Source organism: Cyphomyrmex costatus, unplaced genomic scaffold, assembly GCF_001594065.2.
Source record: "Cyphomyrmex costatus isolate MS0001 unplaced genomic scaffold, Ccosl1.0 scaffold100, whole genome shotgun sequence".
Lineage (NCBI taxonomy): Eukaryota > Metazoa > Arthropoda > Insecta > Hymenoptera > Formicidae > Cyphomyrmex > Cyphomyrmex costatus.
The window spans coordinates 2,283,627-2,304,055 of NW_017274955.1; the positions used below are offsets into that span (position 1 = coordinate 2,283,627).

The 20,429-nt window shown below is 26.7% G+C and overlaps 1 protein-coding gene across 1 annotated transcript; it reads right to left on the minus strand.

Annotated features, from left to right (window-relative positions):
• Positions 1–1,443: 1,443 nt before the first annotated feature.
• LOC108771918 (maltase 1) lies at positions 1,444–5,166 on the minus strand. The gene is made up of 9 exons (XM_018537337.1): positions 4,995–5,166; positions 4,557–4,736; positions 4,078–4,235; positions 3,511–3,645; positions 2,959–3,164; positions 2,653–2,851; positions 2,009–2,463; positions 1,783–1,923; positions 1,444–1,564 (listed from the first exon to the last, which is right to left on the minus strand). The coding sequence occupies exons 1-9, from the start codon at positions 5,164–5,166 to the stop codon at positions 1,444–1,446; spliced, it is 1,767 nt and encodes a 588-aa protein (XP_018392839.1).
• Between the last annotated feature and the right edge of the window lie 15,263 nt (positions 5,167–20,429).

The window sequence follows — 20,429 nt, forward strand, 5'->3', positions numbered from 1 at the left end:
TTCGCGATTATAATAAATACAGCGTAATAAATACGGATGAATGGAAGAATAACATAAAGCAATCAATTAGAATGTACCATTATTATTGTACATGAAAATTTATAAAGAAAACACTTTTTTCAAGAATCTAATTATTATTAGTGTATCTAATTATTATTAGTATATCAGTTATTAATGATTTACATACATATTAAACTAAATTATTCAAAATATTTATGGATAAAAGACATATTGCATATAAAACATTTTATACATTATTAAAAATGTATGCAAACTGATTAAGCTTATAATATTCTATTCATCTATTGTATCGGCACTTCGACATTATTTTTAAAATCTGCACGATATTACAATACTACTTATTATTAATAAGAACGCAGGAGTGCAATTTAACATTGCATAATTATTATCTGCTTCTGTTGTGGAACTTACTTCTCTTTTTTTTGTCGTACTTTCAGTTGTAGACTTTTCAGTAGAACTGGTTATCCTAGTTGTTGAAGATGTATTTTCAGTGGAATCAGTGGTAATGGTAATGGTACCTTTCTCCGTTGCTAAAACGATATTTCTAATAAATAACAATGTTGCTAAAATTATTAATTACTATGAGAGTGGATCAAATATAAACGAGAATTAAAAAAAAATGTTTTATATGAAATAAAAGTACAAAACATTTTATATTTTTCTTTACGTAGTCTTTTGCTTGGGAAACGCATTTTTCCCACCTAATTGGAAGCTTTTTTTATGCCGTCATTATAAAAGGAAGGTGGACGTGTTGTGAGCCAATTGTACACGAAGGCCTCTACTCCTGCGTTGTCCGCAAAACGCTTCTCTCCTAACACCTCTTTTAGGGGTCCAAATATGTGAAAGTCGCTTTCAAAGGAGAGTCCCTTTCAAAGAGTTCTCTTCTGTATCATATCATTTATATTTGATCCACCCTCGTAATATACAAATAAAAATTTATAATAAAATATATATAAACATAAATAAATTTATATTGACATATATTTTATTTAAAAATAAACAAATTACAAGTGGCTTCTAAATTAAAAACTAAAATCTTAAAAACGGCACAGGACCACAACGCAGGATGTAAATTGCGATAATATTAAATTTCATTTTCGAATATATAGATAAAATGATAATAAATAAACGTTTCGGTCTATATCAGACCATCTTTAGTATACAATAAATTAATATAATTTGATTTGATTTAATACAATTGATATAAATAAGATTAATTTCCTTCCTACTTACTATAATTAATATGTTAAAAAATGTTTCATTCTCACATGTTTTAAAATTAACATCGGAAAAACTCTAAAAAATTTCTACGACATAAATTAATGTGTATTCAAGAATTAAATTTAATATTACCGCAATTTACTGCGTTATGATTCTATGCCCTTCTTAAGATTTTATATTTTATTTATTTATGTTAATGTATTAAAAACAAATACTTGTGGTAATAATTGATTCAGTTGTGGTTTGTTCTTGTTTTTCGTTGCTTTTTAATACAACCGCAGCATTTGCTGTTAATATAAAATTGTCCCGTGGAACAGTACCTCTGAAAATATACGATTTACAGAGTGATTTGTAATTCTGTTATATAACGAAATTTTTTTTATTACGTTTATGTTTCAAAGTAATAAAATTTATTATTATTAATAGTTTGTAAATAATTGTTACTTTTTCTTTAATAAAATGCATCAGTATAAGTTTGATAAGAAATTTTGTATGAACTATTTTACACATTATTTTATGTTAATATTTTACACAACTTACGTGACGCGAATTGCATTACTAGAAGCCACAACCATATTTAAAGTATTTTTTAAATTAGCATGAATTGAAGTCAAATTAACTTTCTCTTGTCGTAGACCCAAATTAATTACAATAAAATACAATGGATAATTTTTCAAAGACCTGATTATTCATATAAAAAATAATTAATTAACAAAATTCTGTTTTGATAAGATATTATTTATCTATAAATATTGTATATACCAACCTCTTTAACACCAACACGCGATCATTATTTAAACTTACAAATTCGTAATCTCCATCTGTAAAAACTGGTTGTTTCCTTAGAATAACCAGCTGCTTGTACGTTTTCAAATTGCTTCTTATTCTATTTCGTTGAATTTCTACATTTCTATTAATATAATTAAGGTGAATGGGGAGATATGTGGTTTCATTTATAGAGAAACCAGCTGAACTTTTGGAACTCCATTGCATGGGAGTCCTAGCTGGATCTCTTGAAAAGTATTTGTATTCATTTATGCCTCTGGCACAACCCATGGGATCAATGGTACTATTCCAAAATATTTTTGTGTCTAACATAGCTATTTCTTCACCATAATATGTGTATGCTTGTCCAGGTAATAAAAGACTAAGCATGTGAAGGCCGTCGATTCGGTTAAACCCAATTCTTGAAGCTGCTCTTGAATTGTCATGATTTGATAACTATATTTATAAAAGATAATTCAGTTTATAAGTAAAAAAAATGTATTAATTTTTACATATTTTAATATAAATTTAACATATTTTTTTCTTTAAAGCAGATAAAAACGATATAATAATAAATTAACAACATAAAATTTTTTTCTCTTAGTTTTTATCGAATTTATTCAATTTATTATTTAAAACTCTTACCACCCAATTAGTCATGATGTTTTTCGGAAGAAGTTTAAGCCATTTCTCTAAGATATGCTTAATATAAGTAGCATTACTATTGTTATGGATGTGTGTAATAAATTTAAAATTTAACGGTGCAATTCCTTTATGCGTATTATTGCCGTAATATGCCAATAAGTTATCATCAGAAATGTCATATGATTCTGCGATTAACAATCTGATGATGCCATTAAATTGTATTAATTTTAATAATTTACGTATATATTATATATACATGTTATAATATAGTACATTAATAATATTGTTATAATTTTGATATCATACTTTGATGTGGCATTATTTCTTGATACCCAGTTATCAATATATTCACGAAATATGTAAAGAAGAGCGGTGCTTTCAGGAAGACCAAAAGTATAAATATCCTTTTTCACAAAGGACTCATTTCTTAAGGCTTCGTCTTCAAAAAAATAAGGCACTGCATTAATCCGGAAACCATCAACATTTCTTTTTAACCAAAAGTCAAATATACCCTGTTTACAAAAATAAAATATTTATGGATTATTTTATGAAAAATAAGAATGAATCAAGAATAAGAATTCTAAAATATACGTATTAATATTGTAATTATTTCAATTTATAGTATCTATAATTATTGTATGTAAGTTAATAATATATGCCGATTACATAATTAAAATGCTTTCAAATTTGTTTTAAAATTTTAAACATTTTAAAATTATTTTAAAGTTAATTGGCAAATTATTATTATGAAAAAAATTTGATTTATATTTTATCTTTTTAAATTTATATTTAATTTTATAATTAGAATTTTTAAAAACATAAATAAATATTTTAATTTTAAGACAATCTATTAATTACCATTAATTCCTTAATAACTTTCTCGTTTCTCAAATTAAGATCTGGCTGAGAACTATGAAATTTATGATAGTACCATTGTTGCCTTTTATCGTGCCATGACCATGCAGAACCATTTTCGTCGTTGTATGTGCTTATCTGTGTTAAAAATATGAAAAAGATGTTTATCTTGGTAAATAGCAGGAAATAGACGTTATTTTTCAATTTTTTGTTGTTAATAACTTTATTTAAAGACGAGTACCAACTGAAACCATCTGAAGGTCACTCAGAATCATGACCATGACAACATATGTCAAGGTCAAGATCATCGAAGATGAGTTCCTCATTGTCGATATTTATCTTTATTTTATCTAATTTTTTAAAATGATATTGTATATATAAATTATATCTAAATTTAAAAAAATTATTTAATTATCAAAAGATAATGTTTCTTTTTTTCTCTTAAATTCTGCATGTAAATGTATCTTTAAAAAATTTTAATTATTTACATTTATAAAAACAATTTAATTAAAAAAACATTGTGCGAACATTACATTTTGGAAAACAATAAAAAACTGAAAAAAAATGTACCCAATTATTTGGTGGAATATTTTTGCCGTTTTTATCGATGCTACCATTGGTCCAGATATAATAATCAATATACGGCTGAACATTTCTTGCTGACAACTGGAACCATTCGTGCTGATCACTGGAATGGTTAGGAATAACATCCAGAATGACTTTCAATCCTAAAAGTTTAATAATAAAATTATAATAAATAAATAATAATTAAGAAAGTAATATTATAGTATATAAAATATCGAACATATAACATGTATAATAACAAATATTTATGTAGAATATGAAAAACTTTCTGAACGTCTCTTTTTTTGTGAAAGATTGAAGTATAATAATAAATAATAATAAGGCTCCGTAAGTATAAAATACAATAGAATGATTCAAGGGCTAAGAGCCAGTTATGTAACAAAGATAATTTAATTTAAAACATATATAAAGTATAATAAATTTCTAACTATATACATATCAAATTATTATTTACTACTTTATACCTCGATTGTGTACCTCTTGCATCAAATTATCGAAGTCACTTAAATTCCCAAAAAGAGGGTCTATGTCCGTATAATTGGAGACGTCATATCCTGAATCGAATAATGGTGAAACATAAATAGGATTTAAACAAATCGTTTCGATTCCAAGATTCGTAATATAATCAAGTCGATTAATAATACCTATAAATAAATTGCATTAATAATATAACAAAAAAAGTATTACAAATACATAATATTATAGATACATGATTAAAAATAATTTAAGGTATTTATATGCATATTTAATATACATATATAAAATATTACAATATATGCATGAATATATTAATAGGAAGATAGCATCCTAATATTTTACTCAAATTTGTATATATCTAATCAAAAAATTTTGATATTATTTCAATTTTCTATTAATAATAACAATAAATTTGTGTTACCTACCCTTTAGATCACCCTCACCATCACCATCACTATCCTGAAATCCTCTGGGCCAGATTTGATAAATTAATGTGGTTTCCCACCATTCTCTATCTGCAAGCTCCTCATTATCCATTCCATTTGTCCAAAGCACGAAGATACTTATTAATGTAACGTAATACATAAACGCTACCATCGCGCATCAAGTTGGATAATGTTTCAATTTATCTAAATTTGTTTATGCGTAAAGGAAAGTGTTTATATAGTATAAAAAATTGGTCGAAAATTAATTATATATCTCTATATGTTACAATATTTCTTATTAAAGAAACTCACACATACCTGAGATAATAAATCTTGAATCTATTATCTATATTCTTGATTTCTCGGTTAATCGTTTTTCTGGATAATCACAATCAATTAAAATTTGTTTCTATATTATAGTGCCGTTCTTAACATAGTCCTCTTGTGAATGATAAAAAAATGACGCGTTAAAATTCTGCATGACAGATAATTGTGTTATCAATATCGCTGTCTTGATTGAAATTGACTGTTGTAAAATGTGAGGTAGGGATACTTAATTCCGGTAAAAAAAAATAATAGTAATGCAAAGTTTCAAAGAAATTTGCACATATTAATTACACGTAATATAACAAAAAACAATAGAATTATAATATTAAGTATTAATTATAAATGTATCACCGTAATAATGTGTATCTACGTTAATTAATTTTCAAATAGTATACCTATAGGTGGGATTTGATATTTTTAATTGCAAATTTTTTCTAAAGAGAGATTGAAATAGAAATTTCTTCAAAACCACACTTTTCTAGGATAAAATTTTCTCACAAATATCCAATGATATCAATCAAATTTAGTGAAAAAATTACTCTGCAATAAAAAATTTATTCTAAGTAAATTACCTCTTGGGAAGCAAATTAAAATTTTTCATGGTGTGAATTTGCATTAGTGTATTATTTGAAAGTTAATTAATGATATAACTTAAAAGAAAAACAGGTGTAAACTTTATTCAAATTGTTAAATAATAATGATAGTTAGAATAATCAATTTTTACATACAACTTGTTTTTAAAGTTTGATTTATTTTTTTCTTAAAAATAAAAGAAAACGATAACATAATTGATAATAAAGTAATTTACTAATAATAACACATAGTTCTCTTCTATGTTGTAATGTATAATATTTTTATGATAGCACACAAATAGATCAAAGCTGTGACGTTATTATTGAATTGTGTGTGTCAACAAAATATGACATGAAAAACTCTTTAATGTGTTGTGTGATAATAATCTGATTTACTGATAAAATGATATAATTGATGTGATCATCCTTGACCTCAACCACTTTTTCATTTATCGCAATTATTTTAAAAGCATGATCAAATCAGGATAAATACTGACGTAATTCGACAATCTCTTTGGACAGACAACTGGTCAGGAGGAAAAAAGAAGAATAAGAATTATAATTCTCATAACGTTCTATTTCGTAATTATTAGGCAATAACATAACAATACATATATACACGTGTATGTATGCTACTGGCGAGCAGTATGTATGTTCGCGCTTACACGGTATAAAACTCACAACGTGCGTATCCTGCGCTTAATTGCTGCCCGATGCAGCCGTTAATTAATTGATCATCCTACACCATGTAATGCATTAATAGCACTAAATTTAGATTGCTTTCTTTATTGTCTAGATTCTTATTAAATCAAGACAAGATACGGAATTTTGTCAGAAAAATTGTTTTGTAATTAGATCAGATTAGATTAGACGATCCGTATCAGTGACTCATCAATACTGATTGTAAATTATGGTATCGTGGTGTAGGACAATAGCTTTATTTATTTCCCATTATAAAACAGTTTACTATATTAAACCTTAAAAGCAGTTTTACAGTGAAGCGATGTACACACCGCACGTTTTCACCGTTTATGGAACCACCTTTTAATCTCTTAATTCTAATATACAGAACTGTTTTCTAAGGAACACACCGACTATCTTGTACATAATTTATTCTTATTCTTTGATAGATAAAGATCGTCGATGAGATGGACTTCGCAATTACATACGAAAAGTTTAAAGCATAGTTGGACCAAATTGATGAATTTTAAGATATTTAAATCTCTCCTGGCACTCTAATGATTACTAGTAAAATACTAGTATCGATAGAAAATTCAAGAGAAGCATATTGTACCTAATAAATAAATATATATATATATATATAAAATAATTTACTTTGTGAAGAAAATGAATGTTCCATGCATATAGTTGTTAAATTTAATAAATATTAATAGAAAATACTGTAGTTGAATTTTGATGAAAAATAAGAAAGATAAATATAAATTAGTCAGTATCAAATATTAATATTATAGTATAAAAATTAATAAAAGATAATAATATTTATCTGCTTGTTAATAATACTTTAAATACTAGTACTTTACTAGTAAAAAGCGATAATCATGTTTATAACTAAAATGAAGTAATTTTGTTTAAAATAATTATTAGTAAGTACTAGTATCAATTATATATTATTAGTATAAATATACTATTACACTACCAGTTTTAATGAAATTAGTATTAATATCATTATTTGTACCGGAGAGTGCTAATGCTAAAGTATTATAGTATATCGGTAAAATACTAATACTTTAACTATAACGTAATATTTAAATTAAATTTTATATGAAATTGGTCCATTCTGGCTCTAAATCTTTCATATTTTTACTTCTGCAACTCTCGTTCCTTACTCGCAAGGGAGCAATAATCATAAATATTTTTGTTTGCTAACATTATCGTTTACGTCGTTAGAGACATGTAAAGACAGTAAAGATAGGATGATAGATTGAACAATAGCATAGAGTATGAGGTATCCTTCATACGATAGTATGGAATATAGATTAGTTATAGAATACATACATGCATTATACATGTGTAATGTGTATTATGTGATGTGTGCGTGTGCTTGTTTGTAAGAGAAGGAAAAAGTGAAATAGGAGAAAGAAGGAGTAAGGAAGAATATGTGGAAAATCTACATTTTTGGTAAAATGCAGAAATTGTCATGGAAAAATTTGATATTTGTAAAACAGTGCAGCCAGCCCCAAAATGACAATATACGAAATACGAAAGTATAAATGATAAAATCATACAAAGTTTTACAATTTTTGTAAATTATACATATAAAAACATTTTCTTTAATTTCCTTATTTTGTCTTTTTTTTTTAATAAATAACTTATTATAGATAACTCTACTCTTCTTTTTATTTTGTATATAAAATATTGAAAAAAAGATGCACTTATCGTGAATTAACTGCTTTAAAAATGTTTTTAAATTATTATTAATTAAAAGTACTTTTAAACATCACAATTTAATAAAATCGCATTTAATTAAAAAAATATTATTGGAAAATCTTTATTAAAATTTAATTTTTCAACAAGAACTTTTAATGTATTAAAAGCAAATATGGAAAAGTACAGAAATTGGTATTTAATTTTAAAATATGCAAACAAAATTGTATACTCGACCTTAAACGAAAATAACATTCAACAATTCATGTGTAATCACAATCATGCATCAGTTAATCCTTGGTCCGAAAATTTTTCCGGCAATTATTGGTCTTTTTCACGTAGACAAACGACTAATTAATTGGACCAAAGTGAAAACTAGTTTATGTAATGAAAAACTATAATAGTATATAATATAATAAAAAAATTGATAGTTTCAATCAGTCATGTGAAATATTTCACTTAAATCATCGATGTTTTGTTTGTATTTTTACTTTTCATTTTTCATTTCATTTTTTGCATTTTGTTTGATATATATTTTGCAACAATATACACTAGTTAATAAAAAAAAAAAAATGAAATGGCAATGTGAGCCGACACAAGTTATTAGTGTGTATTTTTGTATATATAAAATTTATTCAAAATGAATAATAAGACGTATACGTTTCAATATTCATTCAGGTTCTCTTCAGTACAAAGAAAAATGATTAAATATAAAAGTTATATCTACATATAATGGTAGCGCATACAAAAAATATAAATTATTTGAATGTAAAATACAAATATACTAGTTAATAAAACTAAATGAAAATGTTATTAGTAATCACTTAATACTTTAGTTTATTTAATTTATTATTATTTAATTTACGCAATACACACAATCTATCTTTTTATTCCTTTTTTTTCTATTTTCACATATGTATCAATTATATTTAATCGATTTATTTAATTATTCTGTTGAAACATTTTGATTCTTAAAATAATCAATGATCGTGAAATTTTATTGACGTAATAACATATTGAGAAATTATTTTAATATTTAATACAACATCTATGATGTTTTTTTACAAATAAATGCTAGCAGAAATGATGTTTATAAATTTTAAAACTTAAAAATTGTATGTAAACAATACTTTTTGTTATTAAAATTGTTTAATTGATTTTATATTTATTATTATACATATAATTGTAATGATCTATTTCTCTCTTTCGATTCTTTTTTCTCATTATATCGTTTTTCTTTTGTTTCTCTTTAGTGATATTTTTTTATAATTTGTAATTTAATTATTCTTTTTTATATAATATAACATCTTCTAAAATCATATTTATATAATATATATATGTATAATAGCAAAAAGTGCAAACAATTTATTTGCTTAAACTTCTACTTCAGACTTTTGTTTCTGTTGTGTTTTTTGTTGTGTTTCTCTACTGGTCCATATTATGCGTATTGTATTCAATTTTGATTTCACAAACGCTGATTATATTAATATACATATATATGTAGATTTTACTAATTAATCTACAACTAAATATTGAAATGTAAATTATTATTAATTTAATTATATCAGTTATTCATAGAAAATCATTTGATCACCCGTTAAATCACTCTCAAAGATAATACGTGGATCATATCGATTTAATCGAGCCAGAGATAAAACATGTTTTACATGGATCGAAATAACAGTTAATGTAAATAGTTCATAATTCCACATTTATTATGCAGTCTGTCACACAAAAACGTATAAACGACAGTTTCATTTTTAAATTTAGAATTTTTATATACATAATTTGAAATACATACGTTATTATTAAATTTAAAATCAATTTCTGTTAATTAATTTCTCTTTAAAAAGATTTTCCTATGCTTTATGCTTTCAATTAAATTTCTAACGTATAATAACTTAACGTCGCCATATTATGTGCTATGATTTATATCACATAATATACCGTAATAGCACGACAGTAATATCTTCCAAACCATATAAAGATTTTGTCTTTAATTGTATGACTTTTTATACATTCTTGTATGACAGAATGTAATTCGCAAAATTGGCCAGTTAATATCCCATCACAAAGAATTAATTTTTTACGTGGGGCGAGTGTAAGTGTATGTATATGTTATAATTTTGTGTGTATAAAACTTATTTATATTTCTATGTCAATTTTATTTTGGCGAATATATATATCTTAATATATTATTATTATATAAGTTTATAATATATGTATATAACTTTTATATAGCATATAACTTTTAAGTAAACAACACGTATCTATCTCTAACAAAACTAGTCTCTAAAGTATTAAAACTAAGAGTATAAAAACATACAATATGAAACAATCAACAGCTTCTTAATTAAAGCAGCGCACAGTTATCTACTGGCCTATCTACACGGTCATTTTATTCGTTGTTCTCAAAATGCTGGTATTCAACATCCTTGATAAACGGTCGTAATCGGTGCTTATATGAATATCAAATACGGGGCTGGCCATGCGTAAATGACAGTTTGTCTTCTATTTTGAATAAGGCATTGGAAATTGATATACAGTCAGGCCTCCGGTTACTTTCTCTATTAATTATTACTTTCCTCCTTATGTGTTGCATCGTTAATATTTACATTTACAGATGACCACGCGAAACTACACATATACATACATAGGCATACATAATATATTTTTTTACTCGCCTTTTTGCTCTAAATTGCCATATTGGCTAATAAATTAAGTAAATGTAAATAACGAGAGACTATTGTATTCCTCTCTTTCTAGTCTCTTTAATAAATGGAGAAGTAGTAATTAATAGAAAATTTGAAAGTAATTAGTATGAACGCCCGTCTATAATTCCAAAATTCGGATTTACATGGGAAAATGACTCAAACCATATAATTCACTCACTCTGTATATTGTATATGTATGTATAAATTCAAAATAACTGAAAAAAAAATTACTTTATTTTTCGCAGTAATTTGAGTAATTCACGCCGCCTTCGCAAATGTTATTTATTTAGAAAGCTTTTTTAGATATTTATATTATTGTTTTTATTTGTAATTAAATTTAAATAACGAAAATCTTTATATATGTATATCAAAATTGCATGTCTTCTACAATGTTGTACATTTAATAATAATTTGGTTCCAACGTTATTGATTAAAATTATCGAGATAATTTTTGCAGTTTTTTTTCTACTGCAAAAATAGTTGTTAAGGTTGTTAAGTTTATGAAAATTATCTTAATCGAGCTACAAAGTGTGTGTTTGTTCACGTAAAAAATATAACAAATAAACCTTGCTATGAGCGAAGCTAATTTAAAACTTAATGTTTAGATAATATTTAATCACTCATAATTAAAATAAGAAATTGTTGTATTATAAATCCTCTCTAAGCGACATATAGCTTTAATATTTGTAAAATAAGTATATATGTCCAAATTTTGCGATTTGTCAAATACGTTATTTATCTCACGAAGAGATCTATTAGATTTCAATCACTATTTTGACAAGTGACAGCGGAAATTCCCCGGAAATTCCTCAATGTGAAATACAAAACGGTCGGGAATTTTTGTGTGAGACAGTGATTTTAAGCATGTGTCGCACATATATACTTTAGATATATATCAATCTATAGAATTCGGCTCTAACCAGACCTTTGCGCGCTATTGTAATGTTGCGCAGTAAATATTTGGCCTGTTATCAGTCAGCTCAGATCAGATCAGAAATTAATAGAAGAGAAAAGAATACATTAGAATTCGAATAAATATTTAACAGATTGTGTGTGACATTACTTAATAAACGTTTAATATAATTATGTTAGAATTCAGAACAAAATAAGAGAAATTGTTTTAGCCACTTTTTTGATAAATGTTCGAATAAGAGATTTTATAAGTGTATTAATAAATGTTATTTTTAATGAAATTAATAAAAGATGCAAAAATTAAAATCAAATATTATGAATTAAATTTTTTTAATTTTGTTACCCACAAAAACTATTTAGGTTTGTTTATATGTTTCTACTTCAGACTTTTCAAACACTTTGATCACATCGAATTTGTATGAATCCGTGTCTAAGCATTAAACTAAACTACATAATTGAAGGAACTGTCTTTTATAATAACTTTAACAATTATGCAATAAAGTCATTAATTTTCATTTATATTCCATTTTATTATACAATTTATTATATGGTTAGAGACAACTAGGAAAAGTAAGAATTCAGAACAGCAAAATTCATATTTCAAAAGGTCAGCTTTAAGTTGTAACGTTTTCTAGTTAACAGTTCATTCAGATTTATTGCATTCTCGGCGCGTTCTGAACCCTTTGATCGGAGTAAATATTTGAAAATAGAGGGATGAAGAGGAGCGTCGAGAAGACGGGGGTTGAAATAGATGGGTGGAGAGAGAAGATATTGGATAAATAGAGAGATATAAACGTTAAGAAGAGTACGCAGAAAGCTGAAGGAATAGACGGAAATAGAGAGATCGCATATCAAGGTGAACCTTCGTCGACGACGCTCTGCCGAACGCTGAGGTACGTGTAGCACTTTTGATTACACTCGATTATTTTCACTTACATTCATCTGTCTCGATCCCGGCTTGGCGGCACGAGCGCGATAAAATCAAGTTCAAGCATCGAATAGAAAGTTTATCGTCAAAATAAAAGTGCGACGATTCTCTCGCCTTTTGATATCTGTATTATGTAAAATCATAATCACAGCCATAATTCACCCAGCATAATTAAGAAAACGAGACAGAATTGGCGGATCCACCTGGTAACCTTCCCTCCCCTTTGGAATCTCTTTTTTTATAGTAATTTATAGTTTTTGCTATAAATAAAATATTTATAGCAACATGTTTTATAATGTTTGTAATAAGGCTCATCAATATGTTTTTAACAACTAATATAAAAAAATAGGTAATTTATTGGTTCATTGCCCTGTTTCTCTATATTAGATGTTTTATAATATTTTTAATATTTCTAGAATAACTTAATCATAAAATTTTGATATTCCCCAAAAATATTTTTTGTTTTAAGAAACTTTAAATATAAGAAACAGATTTTATTACATTAATTTCTCGTTGATATAATTTTAAATAAAACGTTTTATAAATTGCATATTTTACTTAAATAATACTTTTTCTTTCTCAATGTGATAATTTAAATAATAATTCAATACTCTATCTTTTCATATTTGATCTAAAACAAATTTCTTTTGGGATGTGTCAGTAACCCTCTTGACAAATTTCTGGATCCGCCAATGCAAGATGAGGTGATTTATATCTATCTGGGAAGCAATCGCGGAAATATCAGAATTCCTTCAACCTACCCTTAAAGAGATTTAAAGAGACGGACGGTTTTTTTACTGACGCATATATATATTACGTATTCCGAATACTCTCTTGGATCATCAGAATCGCATATTTGCATCAACGAGCTTACTCATAGATTAAATATGGCTGCCGGTAACCGGAACTTTCTCGCGTTGAACAGCGTTCGATTGATCGAGCAGTCGTGCAACGAAGATTCGTAGACACGCTCGGAATCCCGTTTATTATTTTATCACTTGAACGCTTTGCTAATGAGTGCCTCTGTGTATATACGTCCTACTGTACGTATAAATATTTATAATACAACTATCGCAAATTGTCAGATTAATAAAATATCTATGTGCCTGTGTGTTACCCTCTTTTTCTTTTGTAAGCGTTTGTTCTTTTTGAAGTGGCTTATGTTAGACTCTTTTTAAGATTAATTCCGAGTTTGATAAATCTAGAAACAAAAGAAGTCATTTTTTTTTTCATATAGAGAATAAGTTAAGCGTACTAAAATAATTTTATAATTAATGTAACTGCATTTGATTTATTTTAGAATAAAGATTAAATTATCTTTTGCTGTTCAATTTATTATGATCGTTTAACATTAAATTAAATTTATCTCTAAGATATTATCTCTTTCTCTTGCTCATATTTTTATTTGCCTTCCTTTCTCTCTTTCAGAACCCTTTTAAACTGCACTCTACTTGTTATGTATAATATTTATAAGGTTTATTTCAGGCGCAATTTTTAGTAAACTAAAAATAGGCCAGTTTAATTTAATTTTGTTCCAAATGTTTTATTCACATTACCTTAGAACATTTTAAATAATATCAAAAAGCTTTTTTTAAAGTGATTAATAAATAAATAATTATATATATATAAGCATAAAATTAATACTATCAGTTTTAGGTAATAATAAGGAATAATAAAAGTAAGGAAGTTCGTAATGGAAACATAAAAAGAAGAATCCATTAACAATTTCAGAAGATTTATTAAACTGAAATCGCCAAACATAATAATGATATAGCAAATAAAATTTTTTTAAAACAAAGTTGAACTTAAATTTGTTTAATAACTATAGTGGCGTCAACTTTGAATTTAACTATCAAAAATTATTAAATATTTAAAAAAAAAACGAAGGTTGATGAAATTTGAAAAAACTGCATAAAATGATTACTTTTATGTTACAATTATCTACAAAACAAGAAAAATAATTAACAGGCTTAACAATTTTAAAAAATTTGCAGAATTTAACGCCGCTATAGTATTTGAACAATTAACATAAATATCTTTAAAAGTACTTCTAGTAGATGTTTGTCGCAGTCTATATCAGTTATTTGTTTCAATTTAAATTCCAATTCACAATTAACATATAATTATAAGCTTAACATAAAAAAATTATTCAAAAATCGTACAGTTTCCTATAAATTATTAATTTAAAATAATTAAATTATATTAATACGCGACGACTATATGTAATTTGTTGATTTAAGTGTTTTGTTTTTGTATGTGCAACGTTCGAGTATATAACTTTTGCAATAAACATTATTTCATGCGTCTCAAAGACTTTGATATGCCGTATGTTAATTTATTGTACATTTTAATATTCATTGGAGAAATTTTTACATGATAAGTACGTATAAATAATCGTATAATAAAAAATTAATTAATTTAACATACCATTGCAGAAAATATTGAGCGAAAATATAATTAATATAAAATTGACTAAACCATTGTTCTCCATAATGGAAGAGTTTCACAATAATATAATATAATATAATATATCTTCAATTTCGAATTTTTAATTAATTGTTTGATTTAATATCAATATAGACATCGATGTATACGCTAGCCATATTAAAATATCAGACGAGAGCAATTTTTCCGAGACATAGTAATCTCATATTTAAAAAAACGAAATATACGAATGCACAAGTTCATTGATATAAAATCTTTAAAAAAGTTATATCGATTTCCGAACAGATTAACATTAGACGTATCCCGCAGGCATGTTGGGTTATGATATCAGAATCGAAAGATCATATAATTTCTATATATATATATATATATATAAAACACCAAATTAAATATCATATAAATTCTAATATCATATAAATTCTGTATTTATTTTATATCTTAAAATAAATTTCTTTTCATTCTGCGTTTAATCAAGTAAATCTTGGAAATAAAAAATTAACAAGCAAAGCTAACTTATAGTAACTTACTAATAAAAATAAATCATCTCATGGTGCATCTGTTAAACATAAATAATAGCATTCTCATATAGTAAATTAATATTACTTAAATCCTATACAGCACATAAATAATATAAGCATAATAAATATAATAAATATAGCGCACATTAGATATAATAAATAAAACTTATAATTTAAATTTTGAAAAATATAATTGTGTGTCTCTTGTAATGTTTATATTGCATTCATAAGTACATACTTATATCAATTTATGCGATATCTTTATACCGTAAGAAAATTTAACATATAATCTTTTATTTGATGTCATAATCCAATATGACTGGAAAGAAAGAGAGAGAGAGAGAGAGAGAGAGGAGAAGAGTGAAGAAAAGGAATTGAAAGGGAGAGAGGAAGATAAAAGGAGAGAGAGAAAGAGAGAGAGAGAGAGAGGGGATAAGAGAATCCTATCGCGAGCAAATGAGCAGAAGTACGCTTATAATCATTAAATGTTCCGGATGTAACAATTCACCCTATTTCTTTCTCGATTACTATTGTAGCTTTTATTTTATAACGCAGAATTAGGTTGTGAGAACTAGGATTTTTTTACACTAATTGCCATTAGTGCAGTCGATCCGATGGGTGCGCTCGTCCGATTGCTCATCTCCGCGCTTTCGTAATACTGTGAGCAGCAGTCATTAATACGTCCCTTTATGTTAGGTTGATACTCCTCATAGGAGTAAATATGGTGTAGTATAAATTTGTACATACTGAATGCTGCGTAGCAGCCCGTAAGCTTCGTTCAGATGTAACGTCGCCTTTAAAGCGACACGCCATGTAACTTCCATTCTCGTGATCCTCGTCTCAAGATCACAGATAAATTCGTGATGAATCGTCGTCGGGAGGGCAGGGGAATGGAAACAATTTCTTCCTCTAACACGTTACAAAAGCTGGTTATAAAATGCTAAAATGCTAATAATATCCAAATCATGTCAATCTCATGAGGTATTTCCCTGCACTTATGTTTATAGAACATCACTAAGAATGGACGCCTGTTTAGACGTACTTCGAAATCTCTAATCATATAAGATTCATTTTGTAACAACGATTGTAAAACGTAAATTTCAACGCTGTGGTTGTACGATTGGTGCTGACTCGTACTCCGAATTCAGTATGTGATTTTGAAGCGATATATTATTGGGAGTCATTCACTGAAAAAATATGCTAAATTTTAATAAATATTTGTTTGAATAGTACTAACTAAACATTTACCAAATGTAAACATATATTTATGTGACCCAAGAACTATTAAATTTGATTTAAGTACCATCTTTTTTATTAAGTAAATATTTATTTACTGTAAGTAAATATTTAGTTAATATTATTCACACAAATATTTATTAAAATTGGTAAATTTTTTCAATATTCCGTATAAATGGTCGGGATAGAGTCCACTTGATAATAATCCGCATAACTTTTGTATAACCGGTTGCCTCGCGTTGAGTGCGACCCTCGATCAAAGGCAGTGTGAGCCAATAGTCAATCTCAATTTAATGAGGACATTACATTTCTTCTTCAAAAATGATATACCGCGAAGAATCGCACTTTTCCATCTAAATCTGTACCAAACTACAAAATTGGGGATTGAAGATTGCGAATTGGAGAGTACACAGAAAAAAATTTACAAAATCTTAATACATATTTCATTGAATAATGTTAAGTAAACATTCATTTACGATAAATAAATGTTTACTTAATAAAGAAATAATAGTTGAATCAAATTTTGTATCAAATAAATATTGATTAAAATTTAATATTCTTTTCAGTGTAGAATTCAACTAAAGAATCAGAATAAAACGAATTAACATTAAATTCATCTAATTGATTAAATTATAATCTTCAATTCTAAGTCTTTAATCTTCAACGCGTCTGATATAAGCTTATTATAATGTCAAAATATTTGAATTTTTGTCTAGAAAAAAATATCGCGGACAAAATTACATGGACGAAAATTCAAACGTTCTGAAATTAGAATATGCATTAATAAAGAAAAAGGTGACTTTTCGCATTATAATTTTCAAAGGCGAATGTAATTTACATTCGAAGGCCGCGATACAATTCGCGAAGGTAAGACTAATATAATGTTTGTCGCACTTTCTATAACTACTCTTAATAGTAAATATGTTTCTGCTGGTCAATAATGTGATCTTGTTGGCGAGACGGTTATCAAGTCTGCTAACGATTTGTGCTGCTCTGATTGATGACGATCTCGAAATCTCTCTCGAATAGCGTTCATGCGAAATGAATCACGCAAACGAGAATACAACTTTAGAAATGTTACACGCATTTGATCTTTTATTAAGATGCCTTTCTTAATTACGCCACTTAGACATTCATGTATATTATCCATGTTTTTAAAGAACAACATAAAAATTTGTAACAAAAGCTTTATTTCTCATTTTGGCTAAGAAATCAATTTTGGAAAACTTCCCTTCGGAATCTCATTTTTTAAAAATATTCGTAGCAAAGTATATTATATATTTTTTAAATATTTTTGCTTAAGATGGCTCTTTAGTAAAGTGCTGAAAATTTGGAGTGCCTCATCAGGGTTCACACAAAATTACAAATATCTGCATAATTTGAATAAAGATTTTTAAAAAAAGGCTGGTACGATTTGTGTGAAATTAATCAAAGAAGTGCATGTTTTCGAGCCTTATCTGTCACGTGTTATACGTGAAAAGTTACATTGTCAACACTTTTTTCTCTCTTTTATTTCATTATTGGCATACCTTAGAATTTTACACACGTTAAATTCTTGACAGCTTTATTATACATATAAAAAAATTAGAAATTTATATAATAATTCGATTTACTAAAAACCACCTTTCATCACAAATTTTATATTACAGAAATATTTTTTAATTAAGAAACTTCTAAATACAAAAAAATATATAGATTTCATTATATTGTTTTTTTGTATTAATTTTAAATGAAAGATTTCACGTATTATACATTAAATAATACTTTTTCAATATAATTTAAATAATAATTTAATATTCTATCTTTTTATATTTGATCTAAAAAAATATTTCGCTTGCGGGACGTATCTCCTTGACAAATTTAAAATATTCACTAATGAAATTTAATACATGTTTGTTCTAATTGCTACTTTGAGATTAAATGAACAGTGTGACACCTTAATTATGCACACTTCAATTAATATACTGTCATTTTCAGGAACCAATGATCTGCGAGAGGAAATTAAATAGATGCTTGATCAAGTGCTGTGATGATAAACGAACTGTGAATTGACGTATTTAGTATTCGCTTATAAACATTCTACATTTTATGTATATATGATAAGCAAATTTTGAATGGCATGCGTGGCATAAACTTTCTAATGCCGACGTACTGAGAAAAAGTTCACGCTTCCGTATAAAATTGCAATCTAACGTCGAAAAAATGTTAAATATATATTTCACAATAAACGCTGAGAGACGTTTATCGATCGTCAATAGGATTGCCTAAGATTCTAGATTCTACTAGCAATGCCACGTCTTATCTCTGGTTTGAAACTTAAATTAGCTATTAGTGTTTTGCTATGTTGTATTCGTATAAAAAAAAACTTTTCGAAATACTTTTATTAAAAATGCAATTTCACCACTTTAGAACGAACTCTTGTTCACGTGCTGTCAAATTGTTTACTGTCGGTTTATTCGTTTCTCTCTGGCAACCCTTATCAGTAGCAACCAAAATCAGTTGCATCAAAATACCCAAGGAACAGTAAAAGTCAACAAAAAATCAAAGTGATTTTATTTTGATTTTTATAGTCAATAAACAGTCAAATTTTGTAACAAAAAATCGTTATTTTGACCTTATGACACCATAATAAAATTATTTTGACCTTCTCTTGACTTGGTGTGCTTCTTGAGTAATAAACTCGACTAGTTTCACAAACATGTGGCCTCCACACGCATTTCATAGCTATGCAATTATTGCAATGATAAAAATGCACTATGTTCTTCAATTCTATTACAAAAATTCGACGCAGTCATGCAATATCCTATCGATCGCAGTTTTTTCTTTTTTTTTTTTTTCGAACTTTTGGATTCACGTTGCACGTTTTACTGTTTCGTTGAAATCGTAGTAAATCTAATACATATTAAAATATATTATGCTGAGACGAGATTAAGATGAAACGTATATTTCTAGTAAACTCTAACAATTTCGTCGTTTCTGGTATATAATATCAGAAATAAATATTTTAAAATGTACAAAATGACAATGAATAAAAGTCACTGACAGACAGCTGGTATATTGCACAACCGTGTCCAACAGTTGTCGTTCAGTTTCTGCTCAGGTGCTTGCGCACTTTTCTCTCCTCCCTGCGAGATTCCCTCGTGACAATCGATCCGACATTAAAATTTCCCTCGATAAAAGTAACGTATCGTTTTTAGTAATATGTATATAAAATTACCGACTTCATTTTCGGCAGAAAAGAAAGAATTGTAATCCGCTACTAAATTACCATATAGAAACCTGTGTGTATTTCTTAGAATTATTATAAATAAATACAATATGTACACATATATGTGTGTGTACCCGCGATCTGACCAGACATATACGTATACTATCTATATTTTTTCATCTATCTTCTC